This window comes from Anarhichas minor, unplaced genomic scaffold, assembly GCF_050575085.1.
Source record: "Anarhichas minor isolate MPS153535 unplaced genomic scaffold, ASM5057508v1 ptg000054l, whole genome shotgun sequence".
NCBI lineage: Eukaryota > Metazoa > Chordata > Actinopteri > Perciformes > Anarhichadidae > Anarhichas > Anarhichas minor.
The window spans coordinates 594845-614632 of record NW_027466500.1 but is presented as its reverse complement, the minus strand read 5'-3'; the positions used below and the strand labels follow the sequence as shown (position 1 = coordinate 614632).

General features: G+C 40.4%; 2 protein-coding genes across 2 annotated transcripts; one reads left to right on the top strand and one right to left on the bottom strand.

The window, feature by feature from the left end:
* Positions 1-2404: 2404 nt before the first annotated feature.
* On the top strand, positions 2405-4358 carry sfr1 (SWI5-dependent homologous recombination repair protein 1). Its single transcript, XM_076075907.1, has 3 exons — positions 2405-2739; positions 2880-3230; positions 3375-4358. Exons 1-3 carry the CDS (start codon positions 2644-2646, stop codon positions 3561-3563), a joined length of 636 nt encoding a protein of 211 aa, XP_075932022.1. The 5' UTR covers positions 2405-2643; the 3' UTR covers positions 3564-4358.
* cfap43 (cilia and flagella associated protein 43) lies at positions 3406-19702 on the bottom strand. Its single transcript, XM_076075906.1, has 38 exons — positions 19674-19702; positions 19315-19568; positions 19040-19136; positions 18761-18928; positions 18487-18628; positions 18231-18375; positions 18030-18112; positions 17749-17880; positions 17027-17143; positions 16839-16916; positions 16556-16704; positions 16195-16298; positions 15922-16044; positions 14956-15116; positions 14654-14818; positions 14421-14551; positions 13047-13200; positions 12279-12389; positions 11609-11686; positions 10780-10905; positions 10588-10692; positions 10362-10478; positions 9649-9843; positions 9283-9477; positions 9018-9104; positions 8674-8754; positions 7805-7933; positions 7600-7719; positions 7177-7284; positions 6861-6947; positions 6690-6778; positions 6393-6603; positions 6067-6179; positions 5710-5869; positions 5318-5476; positions 4215-4295; positions 3954-4107; positions 3406-3875 (listed from the first exon to the last, which is right to left on the bottom strand). The coding sequence occupies exons 1-38, from the start codon at positions 19700-19702 to the stop codon at positions 3700-3702; spliced, it is 4914 nt and encodes a 1637-aa protein (XP_075932021.1). The 3' UTR covers positions 3406-3699.
* Positions 19703-19788: the final 86 nt, after the last annotated feature.

The window sequence follows — 19788 nt, the reverse complement described above, 5'->3', positions numbered from 1 at the left end:
TGATACTTATTTTCTTCGTGACTGTGGGTTACGAAGGAATCTCTGTACCAAGTTGTATCACAGTCTGCTGAAACCTCCTGCAGGCATATTTTCTCTGCATGTGTTTATTGTTGACTGTAAAAGATCATTTAGGAAAGCTTAACAGGCTGGCTCAACTCTGAACACGTATTTTGAATGTTGAGATTTTTAAAGAGACAGAGCTGAGGTTCACACTAAACCTCTCTAAGAAACGAAAGCATAATAAGTTCCAGGGGAGCACTCTTTGTGTGTGGTCTTAGGAAAGGCAGCTTGAGTCCTCACTGGATTTTATCTTGATTTATTTACCTGGATATTTGGATGAAAATGATATAAGGAAATGTTGTAACAATTTATTTTTTAACTTCTTTTCAGTTGATTTTCTCACTGATCAAACCGTAAACTCAACTTGAGGTGAAATTATTTGATCCTGTTGATTGACAGAAAAGTAATCAGCAATTATAATGACAACCTCTTAATCATTAAAATAATTTATTGAATGCCAAATATTCCCTAATTACAGCTCTAAATTGTGAGGATCTGTGAGGACTAAAATGGAAAGACGTTTTCTGAAGTCTTGATTTATGTGGTCAAAGTACATTATTTTATAATTACTACAAGAAAACAAATCTCTCATTCAGGGGGGTATTCAGAAATCTAAGTCAAACTGCCGTTTTGAAAGCATTTTGATATATAATAGTCATCGGCCTTTTTTTACTTTTACGCTTGGGACGTTTCAATATAACAGAGCCAAGTTGTTAGTAACAACTGTGCTTTACCTACCATAACAAGTCAAAATGTCTATAAAAACAGAGTAGACGGGGCCTAAAAAGCCTCATGTTCACTGCACAACAGTTGCTTTTAGCTCTTTGATAATTTGCACATTTGTTAGGAATTTTTCTATCACTGAAAGACAATATCAACGACAAGATCCTGCATCTGCCTTGTAGACAGGCTCTGTGTCAAACTCTGTTTTAAAGATCTTTATTATGTTACCCTTATGTGAACCTGCGTATGAGGGAGTGTTTGCTGACGAGGCATTAGTACCACATAAAAGGGAAATTTAAACAAAGACATAGCAGATCAGGTAGAGTATCAACTGAAAAAAAATGAAAAACCTACTAACCCGGAATACAAAGCACCCTTTGAGCTGAACTAGACTGTCCCGTGTGACACCACATGGGACAGTCACATCTGCTCCACTGGGACACCAGAGAAAAGGGGGAAAAGCTGATGTGTTTGACACTAAATTTAAGACAATCAGTGCGTCTTCCTCACAACATATTCCTCAACTTCCTCGACAGAAACATATTACCGTAGGTGTTAAGACGGCAATACTGCTGACTCATATGTGCATCATGAGAGACAAACATAACATGTGGCTTTTTTTTTATGGCTGCTCAGCATACACACCTGCATTCAGTGAAAGGGTTGGCATCCTCACCAGTGCCTCACATAGCCTCTAGATAAACCCAGATCATTGCAACAGTTTCAGTGGCGAGGAGCAAGCTATTCACAAGTTAAGAAGCACAGACTTTAACCCTCACCCTGACTCACACAGTAATTATCTTAAACCCTCAGCCCTGCAAGATTCATCCACACAAAATGTTAAAAATCCCCATTCCCTGAGGTGTGTCATATTAAACTGCCAAGCATTGATGTTCAAGTCTAGGCAAGATCACGTTTTAATTCACACCTTTCTCCTTTGGGCGAAAGAAAAACACAACTTAAAAAAAATGTAAGATATCTGGACCCGTCTTCAACAAACCATGAATAAATCCGCCTGTAGGAGTTAAATAAATCCTTTAATAGAGATGAATCAACTGATGAGAAGAGCTGAATCACAATATGAGTCGACCCTAGTAACAAGGAGTAGCCAAGTAACATTGTTTTGAACCCTCACACACTGTCAACCCCTCCCAAAAGCCCACAAAAATATCTTTAACTATTTTACTTCCTTTGAGCACCAACTGTGTGAAACAGTTCAGTTGGATCAACGTGTCTCCTCTTAATCCCACACTCCTCTCTAAAAATCCTTTTTTATTTTTTACTATTTCCTATTTTCATGTACGGTATTATTATTGAGATTATTATTAATAATAATATTATCAAGATATATATATTTTTTTAATTCTAGTTTGAATTTTTGTTTAAGAAAAAGAAAGTAAAAGAATTGTTTATATAACTATGTATAACTTTTCCAAAACAAGTCAAGAGAGATGACGAAGCCTCGCGGTTGTAGGTATAAAACAACAACGGAATACGGGTTTAAAAATTGGGATTTGTGCGACCACGTATTAAAATCACCAACAACTACAGTTCCCAGGATCCTTTTCGGTAACGCGTAATCAAATTCTGCCCAATCGCTGACTTTGGAGGTTTACTTGAGCCGCAAAAATAAGAAAAACAGGAAGTTCTCACGTCGCGTTCACCGTTTAGTATCTCAGTTATCGTTTTGTGAAAAGTCCCTCTGTTGCTCTCTACTTATTGACAACGCGTCCATCAACACGTGTGGTTCAGTCTTAGTGTTAGTTCTGTCTTTACGGTTGTCGGTGAGACGCTACGTGACTAGCTAGTTAACGTGACTGTAGGTTATTTACAGAAGATCCGCGAGTCCACGTTTCCCCGATGGAGGTCACTCCTAAAGCAGCCAAATTCAAACCGGTGTGTTATTCACCTCTTCACTCAGCGGAGTCGAGCCCCGGTGAATACAAAGAGGAGAAGGTGGGTTGAAGTGCAATTGTGCTTGCATGTTACTAACAACGTCAACATAAACGTTATACTGAATTGAAATTGATGAAACACAATCTAGCACATCCGCCATCGTCACACTGTGTGTCATCCACGCACTGACATCTCCGCAGCATCACCAGCAGCTGAGCTCCTCACTGAAGGAGAGGCTGAAGAGATCGAGGCGCTCCTTCACCTCGCCCTTCTTCTCTGTGGCCAAACGCCTTTGTGTCGACGACAAGGAGGAGGATGGCCAACAAGTTTCAGCAGAGACGGTTAACAACCCTCCGCTGAGCACGCCCGATGTCGATGAAAACAGAAATGAGGAGAAACCAGGGAGTGAACGGTTTTCTGGACCCATTCCCAAGTCAACACAGCCACCCTCTAAAGACTTTACGCAACAACGAGACCAGCTGAGGAAGGCGGTCAAAGACAAGATGGAGACTCTGCGCAGGCTCAAGATGGTTAAAATGTACAGGAACAAGGTACCGGCGACCTTTTAACCTGTCTGGGTTTGCTCCTAACATGAACGTTTGGATTTATTTTGCTTAACTTGACTGAAAGTCATTTCATATGACTTATTCTCTCTCTCTCTCTCTCTCTGTCTCTCTCTCTCTCCCTCTCCCTAGAATGATTTAACACAGCTCCAGACCTTGATTGACAAGTGGAGGAGTTGTGCTCAGGCTGCACTGTATGAGCTCCAGTCAGATGTCACCGTAGAAGGACAGAAGGCCAGCCTGTCGGAGGTCATCGACCTCTTTGGTCTGGAGGACGGCATTCTGCACTTTGACCGCACAGAAGAGGACTTCACTACCTAAAAAAAAAAACCACGCTTTAAAACCATCACATGAGGGTTAACTGTTTTATTTGTTGCTGCTGTTACACTCTGATTCACAGCTAAAATGTAATGCTACGTTTAATTGATTGTGTTATCTGTTGAAGAGAAGGCCTTGCTCAGTTGTATTTCAGCTGATCCATTGAAGGAAAGTTCTTCATCCTCAGACGCTCGACTTCAGCCCAGAGGAACGCCATTTCATCCCCCTGCGCTCTGGCAAGGTCCTCCAAGTTCTTCCTGTGAAGGATTTCCTGGTAGCGCTCCTCTGTTTTAGCTGCCTGGTTTTCCTCTGAAGCTAAACACCAAACGGGTCACATTGTGAGTCAGAAGAGGCTCTAAAATCTCCCTTTGCAGCTGAACTTTGTTTCCTTACCTGATGCGTCATAGATGCGTGTCCTCTCTGCCACAGTCACAGTCCTATCAGGCAGCTGCTGTTCCACAGTCGTGTTCTTCTCAGCTTTCTCTGCTGCCTGCTTGTCCAGCTGTTCGATGCTTTTAACGCGCTGCCCCACACTTCTTAAATCAGCCTAAAAGGAGAACATAATATGTATATTCATTTAACTGTCAGTTAATGGAAAGTACACAACGCCGACATGATTGATGAGGTCAAATTGTTACTTTTTTTTTTTGTTACCTTTTCCTGAAAAGCTATAGTTTTCTCCAGAATGGAAACTTGCTTGAACACATGTATGTCTCGATCTGTCTCTTTGAGATCCTGGAAAGAAAGGAAAAAAGGGAATAACCGACTTGAATAAAGTGACTGAAAAAGCAAAAAGAATGTGATTTCTTTTTTTTAAATTCAGTGTCTACTCTACATCTTTTGACAGCGCTGGCAAAAACTGGTTTATCGTAGAATGTTATGGATCATTCAGGATGGATTTGATTGTATTCAGAATATTTCCCTCGAGGTTTCAGGGTCCTAAACAATGAGAGGAAGCTGCACGCTACGCCACAGAAGAGCTACCTGAAACCTTTGGCAGAGGAAACATTCAGGCCTGAAGACATGTTTGGTGTGTGCTACACTCATTAACTCGTTGACAATAAGATGATGGATGACTCATTTGTTCTTGATGTATTTTTTTATTTTTATTGCTCAACCACCACCTCCCTATTTTTCTACATCATAAACTTGTGAAAAAACTTTGTGTTTTATAATGTGTATGAAGGGGTTAATGGATTTCAACGGCGAACAAAGTATCTCAACTTTTGTTGTCCGTCTTTGATTAACCTGCCTGTTCGTGTAGTGTATTAAACCAGTCTCCACCTTTTGGGTAACCGTTTTAAAAGAGAGGAAAGAAAAAGAAACGGGGTGGGGAGCTTGCGTGAATACGGTGTGTCTGTGTCAACAAAGCGCCATCCATCTGTACTTGGGGATGGTAACAATTTTCTGCTTGCATAACATCCCGAGCTGCCAAAACCAAAATACCTGCCTTGATATCAACGACTGAGGTTTGGCCAGAAATGCTGACGGGGTTAAAGTGGCAACATAAATGCCGACACGTCATTTCCATTTGGAGCAGATGCTGAACGTTTTGAAAACATTTGCCATATAATTCCTATGAATTATGTCCAGTAGCGTCGAGTAGTTTTATTCCTCCTAAAGTGTTACTTTGTGCGTATTTCCTAATTGAGGCCAAGACAGTAGTTGAGAATAAAAGATATCCCGGTCCTTGAGAAAAGCTTAAAAAAAATAAAGAATGCTGCATCACAATAGTTCAGTATCCCGATATCACTCACATCCTGTTGCTTCTCAGAGAGTCGGAACATATGGATGCCCCTCGCCTTGGTGTCCTCTATCTGCATCCCCACCATCCTGTGCTCCCACTGCAGCTGGATGATGCCCTTACGGCAGTCATTGCACTTCACCATGGAGGCTATCGTCTGCTCTCCCAGTGTCTGATCACAGAGATGATAATCATTTGACGGAACACAGACATTTATCACCAATGTATCTGACCAGCACTTTAAATTATTGTATTTAAGTATTGTAATTAAGTACAAAACACAGATTAAATCATGACCCCTTGTGTATTTGTGTATATATACACAGTAGATCTATCATAAGAGAATTAATTGCATATCCTTGTTTTGCAAGAAGAGTGTCTGTGTGTCTGGTGGTGTAGGCTGACCCTGCTGGTTGTGTTGAGTTTCTCCAACACACTGCTGTTGAACAGTACAGAGTCGGTGTAGTCAGCTGTCAGGTCTGTGGTGGACACCTTCACCTGGCCCTGTTTGAGCAGGACCTGGACCATGATGTCCGTCAGGAAACGGTTCTTCTCCCTGTGCAGACTAGAAGGGAGCAGGATGACAAAAAACACGAGAGGATCACTCTTCCATAGAGACATAGAACAAATCATATTTACTTTTGAATATATACATATATGTATATATATATATATATATATATATGTATATATACAGGTTACAGAGAATGAGACACGTTTTCAAATTTAAGACTTGACTAAATTAAGACTTGAAAGTCATACCTTTCAAGTCCGTCAGAGAGATTTTTAATTTCCTGTTGAGCGGCGCTGTCCTCATCTCTCCTCTTCTGAAGGAACGCCTGCATCTCAGCAAGAGTCAAAGCTTTAACTTTTACCTGAAAAGGACGTGTCAAACACTGAGTGGACAATTCCCCACATGATAGTGATAAGATCAATACATTAGTGCAATTAAAACGATTTCAGTTGGTAAACAGACAATGGAATGTTATGGTAATTGAATGTTTGTAGTGTGAAAAACCTCGGTAAGTATTTTAGTGGACTAGCAATGCTCGTCTGTATTTCCAATCCCGTCTATGTCCTCACGTTACCTTTTGCTCAATCTCTACTTTTGTTCTGCGGACAAGACAAAACCTCTCCCAGATTTGTATTTTCATGCCTTCTGGTGCATTCTCCAGAGCGTCCAGCTCATCCATGGCCTTCAGCATTTTGCCGAGTGCATCGGGAGCCAGAGACCCGCACAGACGCTGCTCTTTGAACAGGCTGGAGCTGTTGTCGGCCTGGGTGCTCATCTTTTGAACCCTGAGGCATAAAAGACAGTGTGCAGCAACTGAGCAGCTAATTTACAAAGTACATTGTGGATATCAAGGTCAGCAAGTATTACAAACCTGGGTCTACACTTGAATAACTTATAAAGGAGATCAATCGCATGGCTTCGCACATCAGAGAACTCCTTTCTGAATTCTTTGTCAAGAACCTTGGGAGAAATGGATGGACATTATGTGTGTGCGCCATCACTTACAGCCCAAGTTATTTCAGTATTTTACCAGCTGGCTTACTTTGTCCTCGGCTACAGCGCTGTCATAGCACTCGTGAAACAACTCTAGTTCTTCTTCACGTCTCTTGACCTCCTCCCTAATTTCCGCCTGTCAGAAAAACACAGGTCAATAAGACGAGAGCAGCAATTAAGATAAATGGTGTCTGGCAGCCTTGAAATGAGCAGGTTAGCTCTTGCAGAACATACCTGACTGATGGAAAGATATACTAGCATTTGGAAGAACATTGCTGCCGTTCACTCAGGTATATCACAAATAACAGAAACTGAATCTGGTAGTCGTAAATTCCTTCAGCATTAGTGTCTACGAGTGCTCTGACCTTGTATGCCAACGTTTTTTCAAGTTTGAGCTTGAGCTCCAGCTCTCGATTTCTCATCTCGTCTTCTACGAGGACTGAATACACAAGATAAGTAATCGTGAGCTCTTCCTGTAAAATACATCAAAAACAACATTAAGCAGGATTTTTTTTTTTAAGGTGCCACATCCACGAGATATCATATATCATGGTTATCTTAAGGAGGGAACCACAATGAGAACAAAGGGCCCTTCAGACTGTGTGAGGAAAATGAGAATAAGGAAACAAAGGAATCAATGTGATTCAGATTGACTTACTTCATGTGTCCGTGTTATGAGTGCATGTGTCACATACATGTACTGCATGTGTGTGTGTGTGTGTGTGTGTGTGTGTGTGTGTGTGTGTGTGTGTGTGTGTGTGTGTGTGTGTGTGTGTGAGAAGGCTCACCTTATAAATAGCCATTTCACATTTCTCTTTCTTCTCAAACAGTTTTGTCAAAGTTTCATCAAACCTTTCGGTTGCATCCCGTTTGGACTCCTGTAGTTTTTTCATTTCAGTCTCCATTGACTGTAATTACAGAGTTCACAGGTGATTTGTATCGATCACTGATCAGAGCTTTATGGTATCACTTTTTGTCACATTTATATAATACCTTTTTGTATTTCTCCTTCTCCTCACTGAGGTCTTTGGTTTTCTTTTCGTACTCTTTGTAGACTTTCTTCTCCTCCTCGCTCCACTGAATGTCAGGTTTGATCAAAACAAACTCAGGCGGAGGTATTTCCTGTGGATTTAATTCAAAAGAAACTATGTGCACTTCAGGCTGATTTGTCTAATCTAACTGACATTGCCTAGAAAAATATTCATGTAAAAAAAAAAAGACATAATATGCCTAAAGGGCGAGATTTCTTGTGTGAGTATTAAGTATTTCATTTTGGGTGCAGTGAGATGTAGTGTTTTGTGTACGTCATAAGAAATAACTGCAGGATATATATATAGATTTTCTTCTACTCTTTCTCTCCCAGAAAGCCAAAACATGTTTTGTGTTAACTCTTACTCTGTGATTTATATATGTAACAAATCAGCATTTAATAATGAAATAAAAATCCAAGAAACTAACTTTAAATTAGAGTTGCTACTAACAAATAGCTTCATAGATTAATTGTGTATTCTATCAAATGTTAGAAACATGCAAAATAAAATGCCCATCATAGTTGCCAACGCCCCAAGAAGAGGTCTTGTTTTATTGCACCAATAGTCCAAAAAAGCCCAAAGATATTTAGCTTATGTCATATATGACAAAGAAAGTCATCAAATCGTCCCAGTAAAGAAGCTGAAACCAGAGAACGTTTGTCATTCTTGCTTTAAAGTGACTAAAACAATTAACTGATAAACAAAATAGTTACCTATTATCTGGCAACTGACTAGATGCTCAAAGGAGAAAATATCTACAACTTGTTTATTATTTTATATGAAAAAAAAATTGGGTTCAATCTGTTACATCATTTGAATATTTTGACCCACCATTTTCAAGATGTCCTTTTTTTTCAGGTCACGCACTTCATCCATCATGTCATCGAGAGCCCTGTCTCTGACATTATCCCGCTGCAATAGAAAGATCAGTCAATGTGAAGGAACTGAACTACTTCTATTTGTGACTTTCTGTGTAATACTGTACATCACATGAACATATAATATTCATATATTTAATTTATTTTTGAAATAAAGTGAAGCACTGTTAAATTTACTCTTACTGTTGCCGATCATAATCATAGAAGCGCTTTCCATACATGGAAGTATTTAAAGAATTTGTAAATAGCAACAGACAAGATTTGCAAAACAAAAACACATTTATTGTTCCCGCATACTTTGGCAGCCAAACGTTTTTGCTCTTCCAAGTTCTTCGTCTCCTCCTCCTCTTTCTGTTCTGGCGTGAGGTACTTTTCTGCTTTTATCTGTAAGTGGGACAAAAGTGCATCGTGAAAAAGCATCTCATGCGATGAGGACCACGCAATACTATTTTACAGGTTCAGTAAGAAAAACAAACGAACCACTAAGTGGCTCAACATGTATTTGTTTGTTGAACTGAATGTGAACTTTGTGAACTGTTTAGATCCCGAGGAGGTGAGTAACCTCCGAGTCGTCCACAGCGAGCAGCCCCTCTGGCTGCTCACTGGTGGTCAGGCCGGGCTCCCACAGCTCCTCGCTCACGTCCAGCTCCAGCATGATCTCCCTGATCTGTCGGTCCCTGTCCTTCACACGGTTCAGCTCCTGCACTTTTTGCTCAAAGTCAGCGTTGAAAGCCGTCTTGACGCGATAAATCACATCCTGCATTCGGAGTTGAGTGAAATTCAGCAAAGAAAATTTTTTAAAATCATATTTAAGTGCTCTTTATTTCATCTTCTATTTCTATTATGCTGTGTGTGTTTTTAATACTCTTTGGGAGAAGTATTTTGCATTATAAAAGGCTTTATTATCACACTTTTGCTAAGTTCCCACCTGCAGCAGAATTATCTGGTTGATCCTCTGTTCTGTGGTTTGCAGGCAGAACTGATCGTAAATATAAGGATTGGAACATCCTAACTGAGCGGAGCAACTTCCTGTTACAGCAGCACTCTCTGCGTCGTGGCCTTCCTCCCCCTGCTCTGCCTCCTTCACACGGGTTGTGTTGGAACTTTTCTTTAGCCCGCTCTGCTGCAGCTGAAAGGTGGGGACAAATGCTTTGAATGAGAGGGCTGAAATAAATGTTGAGGATAGAATCTGTGGCCACAAGATTATAAACCTTATCTCAAGAATATTGCAGTGAAGGAAGCTATCCTCACAAATATCTCTTCGCCACACAGCCATAAATCTAGAGAAATTTCAACACTGGCGGACTGGCACGTATTCAAGCATTTGAAAAAGTTACAGCAGTGAAAGGTCAGACTTTGTGATTCAAAGCATCAAATTATTTTCCAGATGTAAACCTGTTTTGACTTGAATGTTTTTTGCCATAAAATGTATTTCCATAGCGTGAAAACCTGCATACTGAGGAGGTTGCATCATCAAAGCTTTTAGAAAACGATTGCACGGTGCCTTTCTGTTTCACATTCTAAACAGTAAACATATCATCTAATCTATTCCAACTCATCACACGTGCTTCTCAACACGACGTTGCGCTAACAAGAGTCTAAACCACAGAACGCTCAGGCCTGTGGGCCAGTGAAGCTTACGGTGCAAGCAGCCATTTCAATCTTCCTCATGTTCTGGACCCTGTGAAGGTCCTCCACCTCTTTGTCGGTTCGCTCTTTCAGAGGATAGTTCCTCACCTGTTGTTCTGAGTAAAAGGCCTGTGGCAGACAGCCAGAAGTGATTTAAATTTCTTAGTACAGATCATACAATTCTGTGATAATTAAGAAAATGCAACACTTCTCTGAGCTTGTTCCTCGGCCATCTTACCTTAGCGGCTTTGCCTTTGACCGTCTTGGAATCCCAGCATTCTCTTCTTAGGACATCACTGACGTAACGTTTTGCTGAAATCTCCAACTCGATTTCATTTCTCACCTACAATGTGACTGCGTTAACAATCTCTTCCGTCATCATTGATCACTACTGTCATTGAGTTCATGTTTGTGTGTGTGTGTGCATTACCCGAGTAACTTCCTGCTCCACCGTGGCCTCCAGCCTCCTCTGCTCCTCAACATCCAGGTTGAACTCTTGTTGTTCCAGACGCTCAATATCTGGGAGGTTCTCATTTTCGCGCATCATCTCCTGGATCTGCAACACGGAATAAACGGTTTATTCATCATATTGTTTGTTCGACAAACTTTTTGTGAAAATTTAAACAACCGTCTGTGAATTGTTTCGTAATTGTGCAACTATCTTTAATATAACCCGAACCCTAAATACTGGATTAATACATTACTACGAATATAACTTCTTTTTTGAATTTTTATTAATGATGGACTTAAAGCATACAGTATTTGTATATCCTAGAAAACAATTAAAGTGGAAATTAAAATGGTAGAACGTTCAAAATAGGTCAAATGTTCTTGAGACAGACCTGATGATGCTTTGAAATACCATTGGATCACATGGCATGGTTTGATAGTAGAGTATTTATTCATGTATTATTCAATTTAGTTCAATATTTATTCATTCATGCATTTATTAACAGAATTCCACATACAGTTTTTATCCTTTAGCTTATGATTGCTTTAGCTTTGAGATATTTTTCCTCTTTCATTTACTGTGTGTGTGTATGTGTCGCCCTGGTAGTGAGCTGCGGCGCGTAATTACAGGGATGGTTTTCATTGAATTGAAAAGCACTTATCGGACATGTCTAATGATATAGTATTTAGGTTTACATGGACTGTGAGATGTTGTTTAATGTTTCTCATGACATGGTCCCTGCTCAAGAACCTCAGTTTCCTCTTAAGGGAAGATTTAAAGGAACAAATATGTAATAAAACTCACTTACATCGTCACGTAACTCTTTGATGGGTTTCCTCAGGTTTTTCTTTGCCTCAGAATATTGCTCATTGTCTTCTTTTATAACCTGCTCAAAATATTAGATGGAAAACAAATGGGATTATTAAAGTGTGTACACTTATGTCAACTCACAACACATTCCCATCTTCCTACAGTAAGTAAACCTGACTTGCAAACAAACAGCATGTTCATGATAATTCATTTTACAACATGGGGAAAGAATATTACTTATATTCCCCAGAACACGCGAGTCAGATTAGGAAGCATGTCGTAGCATAAAAGCAGGCTTTAAATCGCCTCTACCCGTTTTCCCATGTGTGAATGTCGATGAGGTGTAAAACCCACGATTCAAAACCTGCCACACCTTCGGTATCAAGACGCTTTGTCAGGTGACAAAGTACTGAACATTTGTTTACAAATGCTTATCTGCTTTCCAGCTCCATATCACTTGTTAATTGGTTTACTCCTAACTCTATAATACGTGGCGATAAATCAAGCTGTTACAGAGAAACTGTGCCAAAAGCAACACAGCTAGATACCTCACAGAGGTGCAAAGGACTCTTTCGAAATTCTCCACCTGCAACGGGTGAAGTACCGTAACATAGTTATCCGCATCTTATGCCACAACGACAAATATGAAGGCATGTTAAGTCACTGACCGCCTCTCGCCTGCTTTCCAGCCAGGTGGGGTGTGAAGGTGGTGCAGACAGCAGGCTGTTATAACTCTCATCCTGCTCCGTCACATCCACAGTGTCTGCTCCACCGCCGGCCTACAGAGTGGTAGCACATGTAAAAATAACGCAGAGATACAGATGAATAAAAACATTTGCTTTGACACATTGCTTAACATTTAATCTATTAATGAACGAGGGCTTTGCATGTATAATAAATTACATTTAATATCTATGGTGTTGTGTAATATTCATACCAGATTTATACCACGATGTTTTCATTAAGACCACAAAGTGCTGAGCTGTTTATCGCTGAAACAGCTCAGAAAGAAACAATTCACATTTATCATTATAATCTTTACATTTACTGGGATGCCTCACACTTTTATCATCAGCACCAAACATAATCTGCTTCTTAGTAAAGTCTGTCATACAATGTACTTTAAAGGCATTGATTCAGTTTCATAACCATTATGGAGGTTGTAGTTTGTGTTGTGTTGTACTGAGAGGTGTTTGTATATTTTTTTCCCCCAAATGAAACATTCAGTATAACTGAACAACGTACCTTTCCTGAAGGTGGGATTTATTGCAGGGCTGTTGTATGAGACAGCATTAGTTTTAGCATGTGAGTGTATGTTCTGCAATTGCAGTGAACTGTTTGGAGTTTCAAAGGCAACAAACATCATTATAGTCAGTACACTGTTATGTAGTAGCCTATACTAATTTACTGCTAAAACAGAATAGGATGAAATTTACCTCACTTTCCTCTGGTTTTACTGTCCCTCGGCCCCACTCAGGCAAATCAATGAGGACGGGATTCTCAGTATTGAATATGGTCTTCAAGAAATGATTCATAGACCGACTGTACTTCTGCGCTTCATTCACCTTACCAGCATCCGTGCCTTTAATTCTGTATAGAGCCATGGAAACACAAGGTGTACACAATAAGAGAGCAGATATACGAAGATAATGATGGCCAGTTGATCCATAAATCCAAATAAAATTACAAATAAAATCATATGATCTTTCAAAAACAAATCATGCTGTCTATAAATGGAAATAAAGTGAATTGTAGAGTTCAAGGCCTTAATAATTATTTTCACATTAAGTAGCCATTTTGTGTTTGTATTATAATGAATAATCAAGTGTAAGAGTAGAATAACCTTAACGGCTAAGGCTGACAATATTATACTTTCTTATTATCTACAAATCCCATGAAATGTGTCACAGTTAAATTAGTTTGTCTCTCTATAATTTCAGACTTCCCAACCTCGCCTGTGGCACTGTGCACCAAGCCCGTTTGTTTCTACTGAAGACGTACATTTTTAAAAACTTTAAGAAAACATATCGTTTCATTTTTTTAAAGGTTTTGAAGCTATTTCATAAAACTGGTGGGCACTGTCTTTTTTGTATGAATGTTACTCAAACACGAGTAAGTTGTGCTTTAATTGAGGACTATTTCCAGCTGTGCTATTTGGTGCGCTGGTGAGTATTCATGTCAGCAGGAGCGTGTATCAACATAAAAATAAATAAATCACGGTGCCTGTGTTGATCGTAACGAAGGAGCAGGTCAGACATGTGTAAAGCTGCGACTCGGTGGTGTGTTTTCAATAGTTTTTGGACAACACTGATCTTCATGGCACAGAGGAACAAGCTACTGTAAGGCTTTGGCTACAGAGACACTACTTGCGCTTTTCAATTAATTGTTGGTTTTGGTCTTTTCATGGGATTTGTAAAAAAAAAATAATCTTATTTCTGGAAGATTAAAATAGTTTTCCTACAAGTAGAAACTGCTATGGAAAAGGAAAATATCTTTAAACTGCAAAACAAAAGCGTGCAGGGGCGAGCGGAGGAGACGGACGTGGAATGTGATCATATTCAGTGGTGAGAGTTGGCTGTGAAATTTATTGGTTTGTTTTCCTGCAGATTACGATCAAGATCCCCCTTGACCCACCACTTCAGTTGTATTTATTGTACTTTCCTCGAGGCCAACGCCGAGAGAGGAAAAATACAGTTTGAGATGCACTCTATCAAACAGCATAAGAGCGGCATCACGACTGCGAGCAACAGTTCCCTCTGCTGTTCACAGCTGTGCGTTATGTAAGCGTGACAGACTGCTTGCTGGTTTACCTGAGATCAGTGCACACAAGAGAGCCATCTTTAAAGCCAGCAGTGAGAAGTGTCTGGCTGTCTGCAGAAAAGGTCACGCTCCGAACTCCACCCAGACGGCATGAATGACATTGCAGTTCAATGTGCCGCTCCTATGGGTCATAGGACAGCATTGTAATACACACCACAGATAATGGAAACAAGATTCAAAAGTTGACAAGGAGTAATTAAGACTAAATAAAAGGAGCTCCTACCATGGAAGCCGTTTCTCGGATAAGTAGGAGGCCATCTCGGCCCACGGAAGCCAGCCATAACTGATGAGGAGACAGACTGAGAGAGGCAGGGCTCAGAGGGCGACCCCTCACTTCCTGCTCTGGTTTGAGCTGGACCACCTGTTCACTGGAGAGGCCGTCTGTGTCCTGGGCAGAATAATCAGGGATCAGGATAGTGTGTTGATGGCTGGTAAAATAAAATAGTAGTTTACTATGATTGTATCAATGATATTTCAGGTGGATGAAGACATCATAGTAGTCTGTCACATTAGGCAGCAGTGAACCTGGGGAAGCTCAAATCGCTGAAGACTGTTCCTCTCTTGGCAGTAAGCAAAGACCTCACTGAGTCCCAGAACACAGGATTCAAGAGGATGAGGCACTTCGTATCTGGACACTTTGAGGACGAGAGTAGACAGACAACCATGTCGGTCTACACAGTCTGGACCTGCAGGTCAGCAAAGGCACATCATCAATGTGTTAAAAAATAATGAATTGGAAACAGTCAAAGCTTATTACCAAAGTCATTGTCATTAGTGATTTTACCTATCATGTAGACAGCGCCTTAAAATACACTACGGACATATTTTTAGTTCTCTAACTCCCAATGCTCTTCTGCAGCCACACGTCAGATCTAATGTTTGCACTTTCCTCTCCAAACCCGTCTGTCTCGTGGTCTTTCTTGCTCAACAGGCTACATAAACTATGGGTGTGGTTTTGTAAACCGCTCAGTCGTTTTTCCTCTCTTTTAAACAGTGTCTTGGTGACAACATGTCTAAACAATTGGATACAAATGTCCAGTTGAGTACTATTAATGGGTTCTGCTAATGTCTCTGGCTGTGGTTGTCTTTTTGGCAACAAACTGTAGTCCACTGTCAGAGCATTCCCATGGATGAATTATGAGACTCCCAGACAATAAGAACAAAAGGCAAGAGAAAGTATCGTAAACTGCATCGCCATTATTTACTGCTGAAGTGCTCCTTACTGACAGGAGATGATTCATTAATCGCCGGTGGCAAAGTAAATTATGTTCAATGTTCCATCGTATTTTTCATCTTTGATACTGTCCCCACCAGACTGTTCAGAGAGGAAATGGGTATTAACAGCTCTCTCTCCTCTGTACCACATTATTGTATGAGGGTCAACCAGTGCGGACTTAAAAAACAACTTCTGACCAATTATCCCAAATTCCCCTAATTAAAGCACAATATAGAGAATGACTAGGGAATGAATCCACTATATCAGTGCTGTACCTGAAAGTTTCCTGGTAGGCAAAGAGAGCACCGTGAGCTCCTGCCCTGTGCACACAACAACTTTCACCTGCTCACTGTCTCTGATGCACTGAGTGGAAAGTGACAAAACGGGTCCGGGAACAACTGGAAAATCCAATGACAAAAGTACGCAGGTGAGCTTGATCTCGCTTCTAGTTGAAGTGTAGGGCAATTATTTTCTATATAGCTATATATACATTGTAAGATAAAATGATAAAAGTAACATCTCTAATCAACAAAGTAAAGAGTATCTACCTGTGTATCCTATGACTGAAAACGTCTTTGATGGCCTTGCGTCTAGTATATAGATGTATGAATCTGAGGCACCTGTGAGAAGGTAGTGCCCCTCTTGATCAAAACTGTAAAAGCACACACACACACACACACACACACACACACTGATATACAGTATATAAACACAATAAGAAACGTTGCAACCATTTTGATATGACAATTTAATTTGCTTTGCTGACTAGAAGTGGAGGAGCAGTTGTCCTGTCAGGGTTTTATGGGTAGTGATAACTCACGCCTCTACTTCGTAAAGGTATGATGCGTATAATACTTTGTTCGTGTTAAACTGAAACTCTGTGGCATCACAGGGATAGAAGATACTTACACTAGTTGATCTACAGGAGTGTGGTAGAGATGAACCCGGTGCACCAGGCGAGGTTGCTGCTGCCCGTTCAGGTCAACGAAGAGGACATTTCCTGACGCCGTTCCAACAGCTGCGTATTGTGCAATAGGACAGCAGGCCAGACTTGTCACCTATAGGCAGACACAGATTAACAAGCTTAAACTTTACTTCTAATCTGTTTAATTTCCCTCTTAAATTTCCAGAACAGGTGTATTAATGTGGCACCATTGATATGTTCTGAATGTTCATATGTTGTGACTCTGACCTCAGCCTGAAGAGACAAGGAACCAAGACAAACGCCATCTGCAGACCACAGCTGCAGGGCTCCAGAATCCGTCACCGACTGCAATCAGCACAAAAACACAAACATCCCCACTGACCTAAGAGACATTGACCCAAATTACACATGCCATCATGAGACACTGTAATTCTTGAGTAAGACAAGTGATTTACCACACAGATGTTTTTGTCAGTGTGTGACAAAGCTGCTGCCACAAAGTTGCCGCTGAGAACATCCGGGAGTTTCACAATCTCGTCAGACCGGGATGAGTTTAACACATAGACTTGACCCTGAAGAACAAGAAGCCTGTTATGGTCCAATCATCTATTTTCTTTTCTTTCAGTTACATGTTATTATTTAATTAAATGTCATGTGACTTTATGTACAACAAGCCACACTGAGGACCATTTAAGTACTTACTGTATTAGATAAAAAAAGTAATGTTTCATAGTCGGGGGAGTACATCACAGTTGTCTTTCTAACTAAGAATACTACAAAATAAAAGTCAAGGCAATAGAATGACCGTATGCAAGAAATTCTTTGACTGCACATTGATTTCCTCCTGTCTGACTTCTGGAGGGAGACTGTTACTGTTACTGTTAAAAGACGCCAGAGTTTAATTTTAAGTTTTGATGACGTGGCCTTATGTAACCTCCTCAGTCCGGCGATGACTTTGCATTATTTTGCCTTTGTCACAAACGTAACAGTACAGGTTTGTTAAATGAGTGTATTGAACTGAGTCCAAACAGACACCAACTCCTTTTTAACTTGAGTAATTATCTGTACCACTGAATGTAATTATTATTTTCTCTCAGTTACATGTTATATTATCTAATTAAATGTCATGTGACTTTATGTACAACAAGCCACACTGAGGTACAATTTCAGTACTTACTGTATTAGACGAAAAGAGTAATGTTTCATAGTCAGGGGAGTACATCACAGTTGTGACAGGTTCTTCTAATGTCCACGTTTGTGTGATGTCGATCTGAGTCACTTTGATTTGCAGACAGTGCACCACACCCTCCTGTGAAACATGCATTTTAAGGTGCTTTTAAATTTGAGAAATTGAGAATTCCCGACGACTGAAATGGCAAATCACATCACAGATTGGCAGAAGAGTTTTGAACGTGTCGTACTCAGTGAGCCGAGCAGATGTGGTGCATGGGCCAGTACCTTTCCTACAGCAATCAAACCATTCCGGTCAAGGGTTAAACCTCGAAAGTTGCTCTGTCTGAGTTCACGGATGGCATCAGAAGCTGAACAAAAATCAAATGTAAATTGTCTTTTCTGTTGCAAAATTAAATAAGGCAATACAATGACTATTCAAATATCTGCCAAGTCCCAGTGTGTGTGTGTGTGTGTGTGTTTGTTTACTTGTGGGGTTGAAGATGACTGAGACAGAGAGGCTCTCTGGGTCAACAAGGAGCAGAAAGCCTTCCACACAGCCCACAAAAAGCTTGGATGTGGGTGTCCAGCAGATGGCACAAGGAGTTAGTCTGGCTTTGGTGCAGAGTTTAGTCTGCGTAAACACATGTGGAGTTTGTGTAACAGTCTTTGTTTTTGTGCAAACATATTAAAAAAAGTGGTGACCGTGTATTGGATTTGTGTATTTGTGTATTAATGACAATACCACAATGCCTTCTGCCTTGAGCCCTGAGATAGCTGATGGAGGCATCTCAAGACTGAAATAGGGCAGTTTGTCGCTGACAGTATGAGAGGTGGGCACCAATCTCTCAACAAAGAAGCCATCAGTTGTTGGAAGCTCTATCACACTGCAATGCAACAAATATGACGTACACGTTGCACTTGCAGCTTACTGAACATAAAGCAAATAAACGCAAGTAATGTTTGTTAATTTATCAGTTACATCACATGCAATGCTACCACACCCAGGTCTGCTTCACCTTGGTTTCAGGACATGAAAGCTGGCACTCTTCTGAATACTCCAGACAGTGAGGGACGTACTGCCCAAAGCACAGAGCTGGAGCCAATTCAGAGGGTTGAACACCAAAGAAGTGACATCCTGCCCAGCGTGTGGTTGTGTACAAATGGGCTCCGCGTTTTCCCAGTTCCTGCATCACACAGGTCATAATTAAAAGAGTTGCTCAGACCTAAATAAACATAATTGAAAATCTGGAATACACGATATGTGAAGTGGTGTGCTGCTTCTTTCAATGGCTTACCACACTGTTATGGTGTGATCTGGCAGAGATGAACAACAGCCCAAATAAGGACCACCAGTACTTAGTGTAAGAGATGTGTAGTCCAGTTGTGCTGCACCTAGAAGAAAGAAAATAGCCTAAATGTAGGATGGATGCATACATACAAACAAACATTAAGAACTCAAGACATCTTGGAAGAAAATGACCGTTAAATCATAAATAAAAACATCACCTTCCAGTTGAAATATGATTGCATTTGCATAGATAATGATCTCTGCTGGGAGGAAATATCTCACCTTTTAGTTCATTCTTCAACTGTAACTCAGGGAAAATGTACACAAATATAGACGGGGAGAGCTTTTCCTCTGAGAAAGCAAAGGTCCCATTGCTGCCATTGGCTGTCAAAGCACCAACTCCTCTTCCAGGACTCTGGAGCACATTTAGCTTTTTTGTCTCCAGGTTGAGGAAACAGATATTAATCCCACATGTGTAACAAACTGTTTCATTATCGACAAACTCGATACTCTTGTTGGTAAAGCCTCGTATCCACCTAGAGGGAGTAAAACACAGGATACAACATGGGGTTGAGATAAAACTGTGATAAAAACGGAACATTAACATATTATAGATATGTGTATTTGTAGCAGCAACATACCTGACTTCTAAACTTCCAATGTCATCCATTTAATGTCAACAATAAAACTACACGCAGTGCAATTAAACCCTTTTTTTTCTCCATCAACACAACCGACAAACAAACGTGCAAGTCG

What these genes read in the sequence shown, in the direction of transcription:
- cfap43 (XM_076075906.1), bottom strand. Translation starts at nt 19,702, where the DNA reads ATGGATGACATTGGAAGTTTAGAAGTCAG. An exon ending in GTTTGATTGCTGTAGGAAAG is followed by an intron (nt 17,881 to 18,029) that starts GTACTGGCCCAT and finishes CATGTTTCACAG; the next exon opens with GAGGGTGTGGTGCACTGTCT. An exon ending in AACTCAACACAACCAGCAGG is followed by an intron (nt 5,477 to 5,709) that starts GTCAGCCTACAC and finishes CTCTGTGATCAG; the next exon opens with ACACTGGGAGAGCAGACGAT.
- sfr1 (XM_076075907.1), top strand. Translation starts at nt 2,644, where the DNA reads ATGGAGGTCACTCCTAAAGCAGCCAAATTCAAACCGGTGTGTTATTCA. An exon ending in GTGAATACAAAGAGGAGAAG is followed by an intron (nt 2,740 to 2,879) that starts GTGGGTTGAAGT and finishes ACATCTCCGCAG; the next exon opens with CATCACCAGCAGCTGAGCTC. An exon ending in TTAAAATGTACAGGAACAAG is followed by an intron (nt 3,231 to 3,374) that starts GTACCGGCGACC and finishes CCCTCTCCCTAG; the next exon opens with AATGATTTAACACAGCTCCA.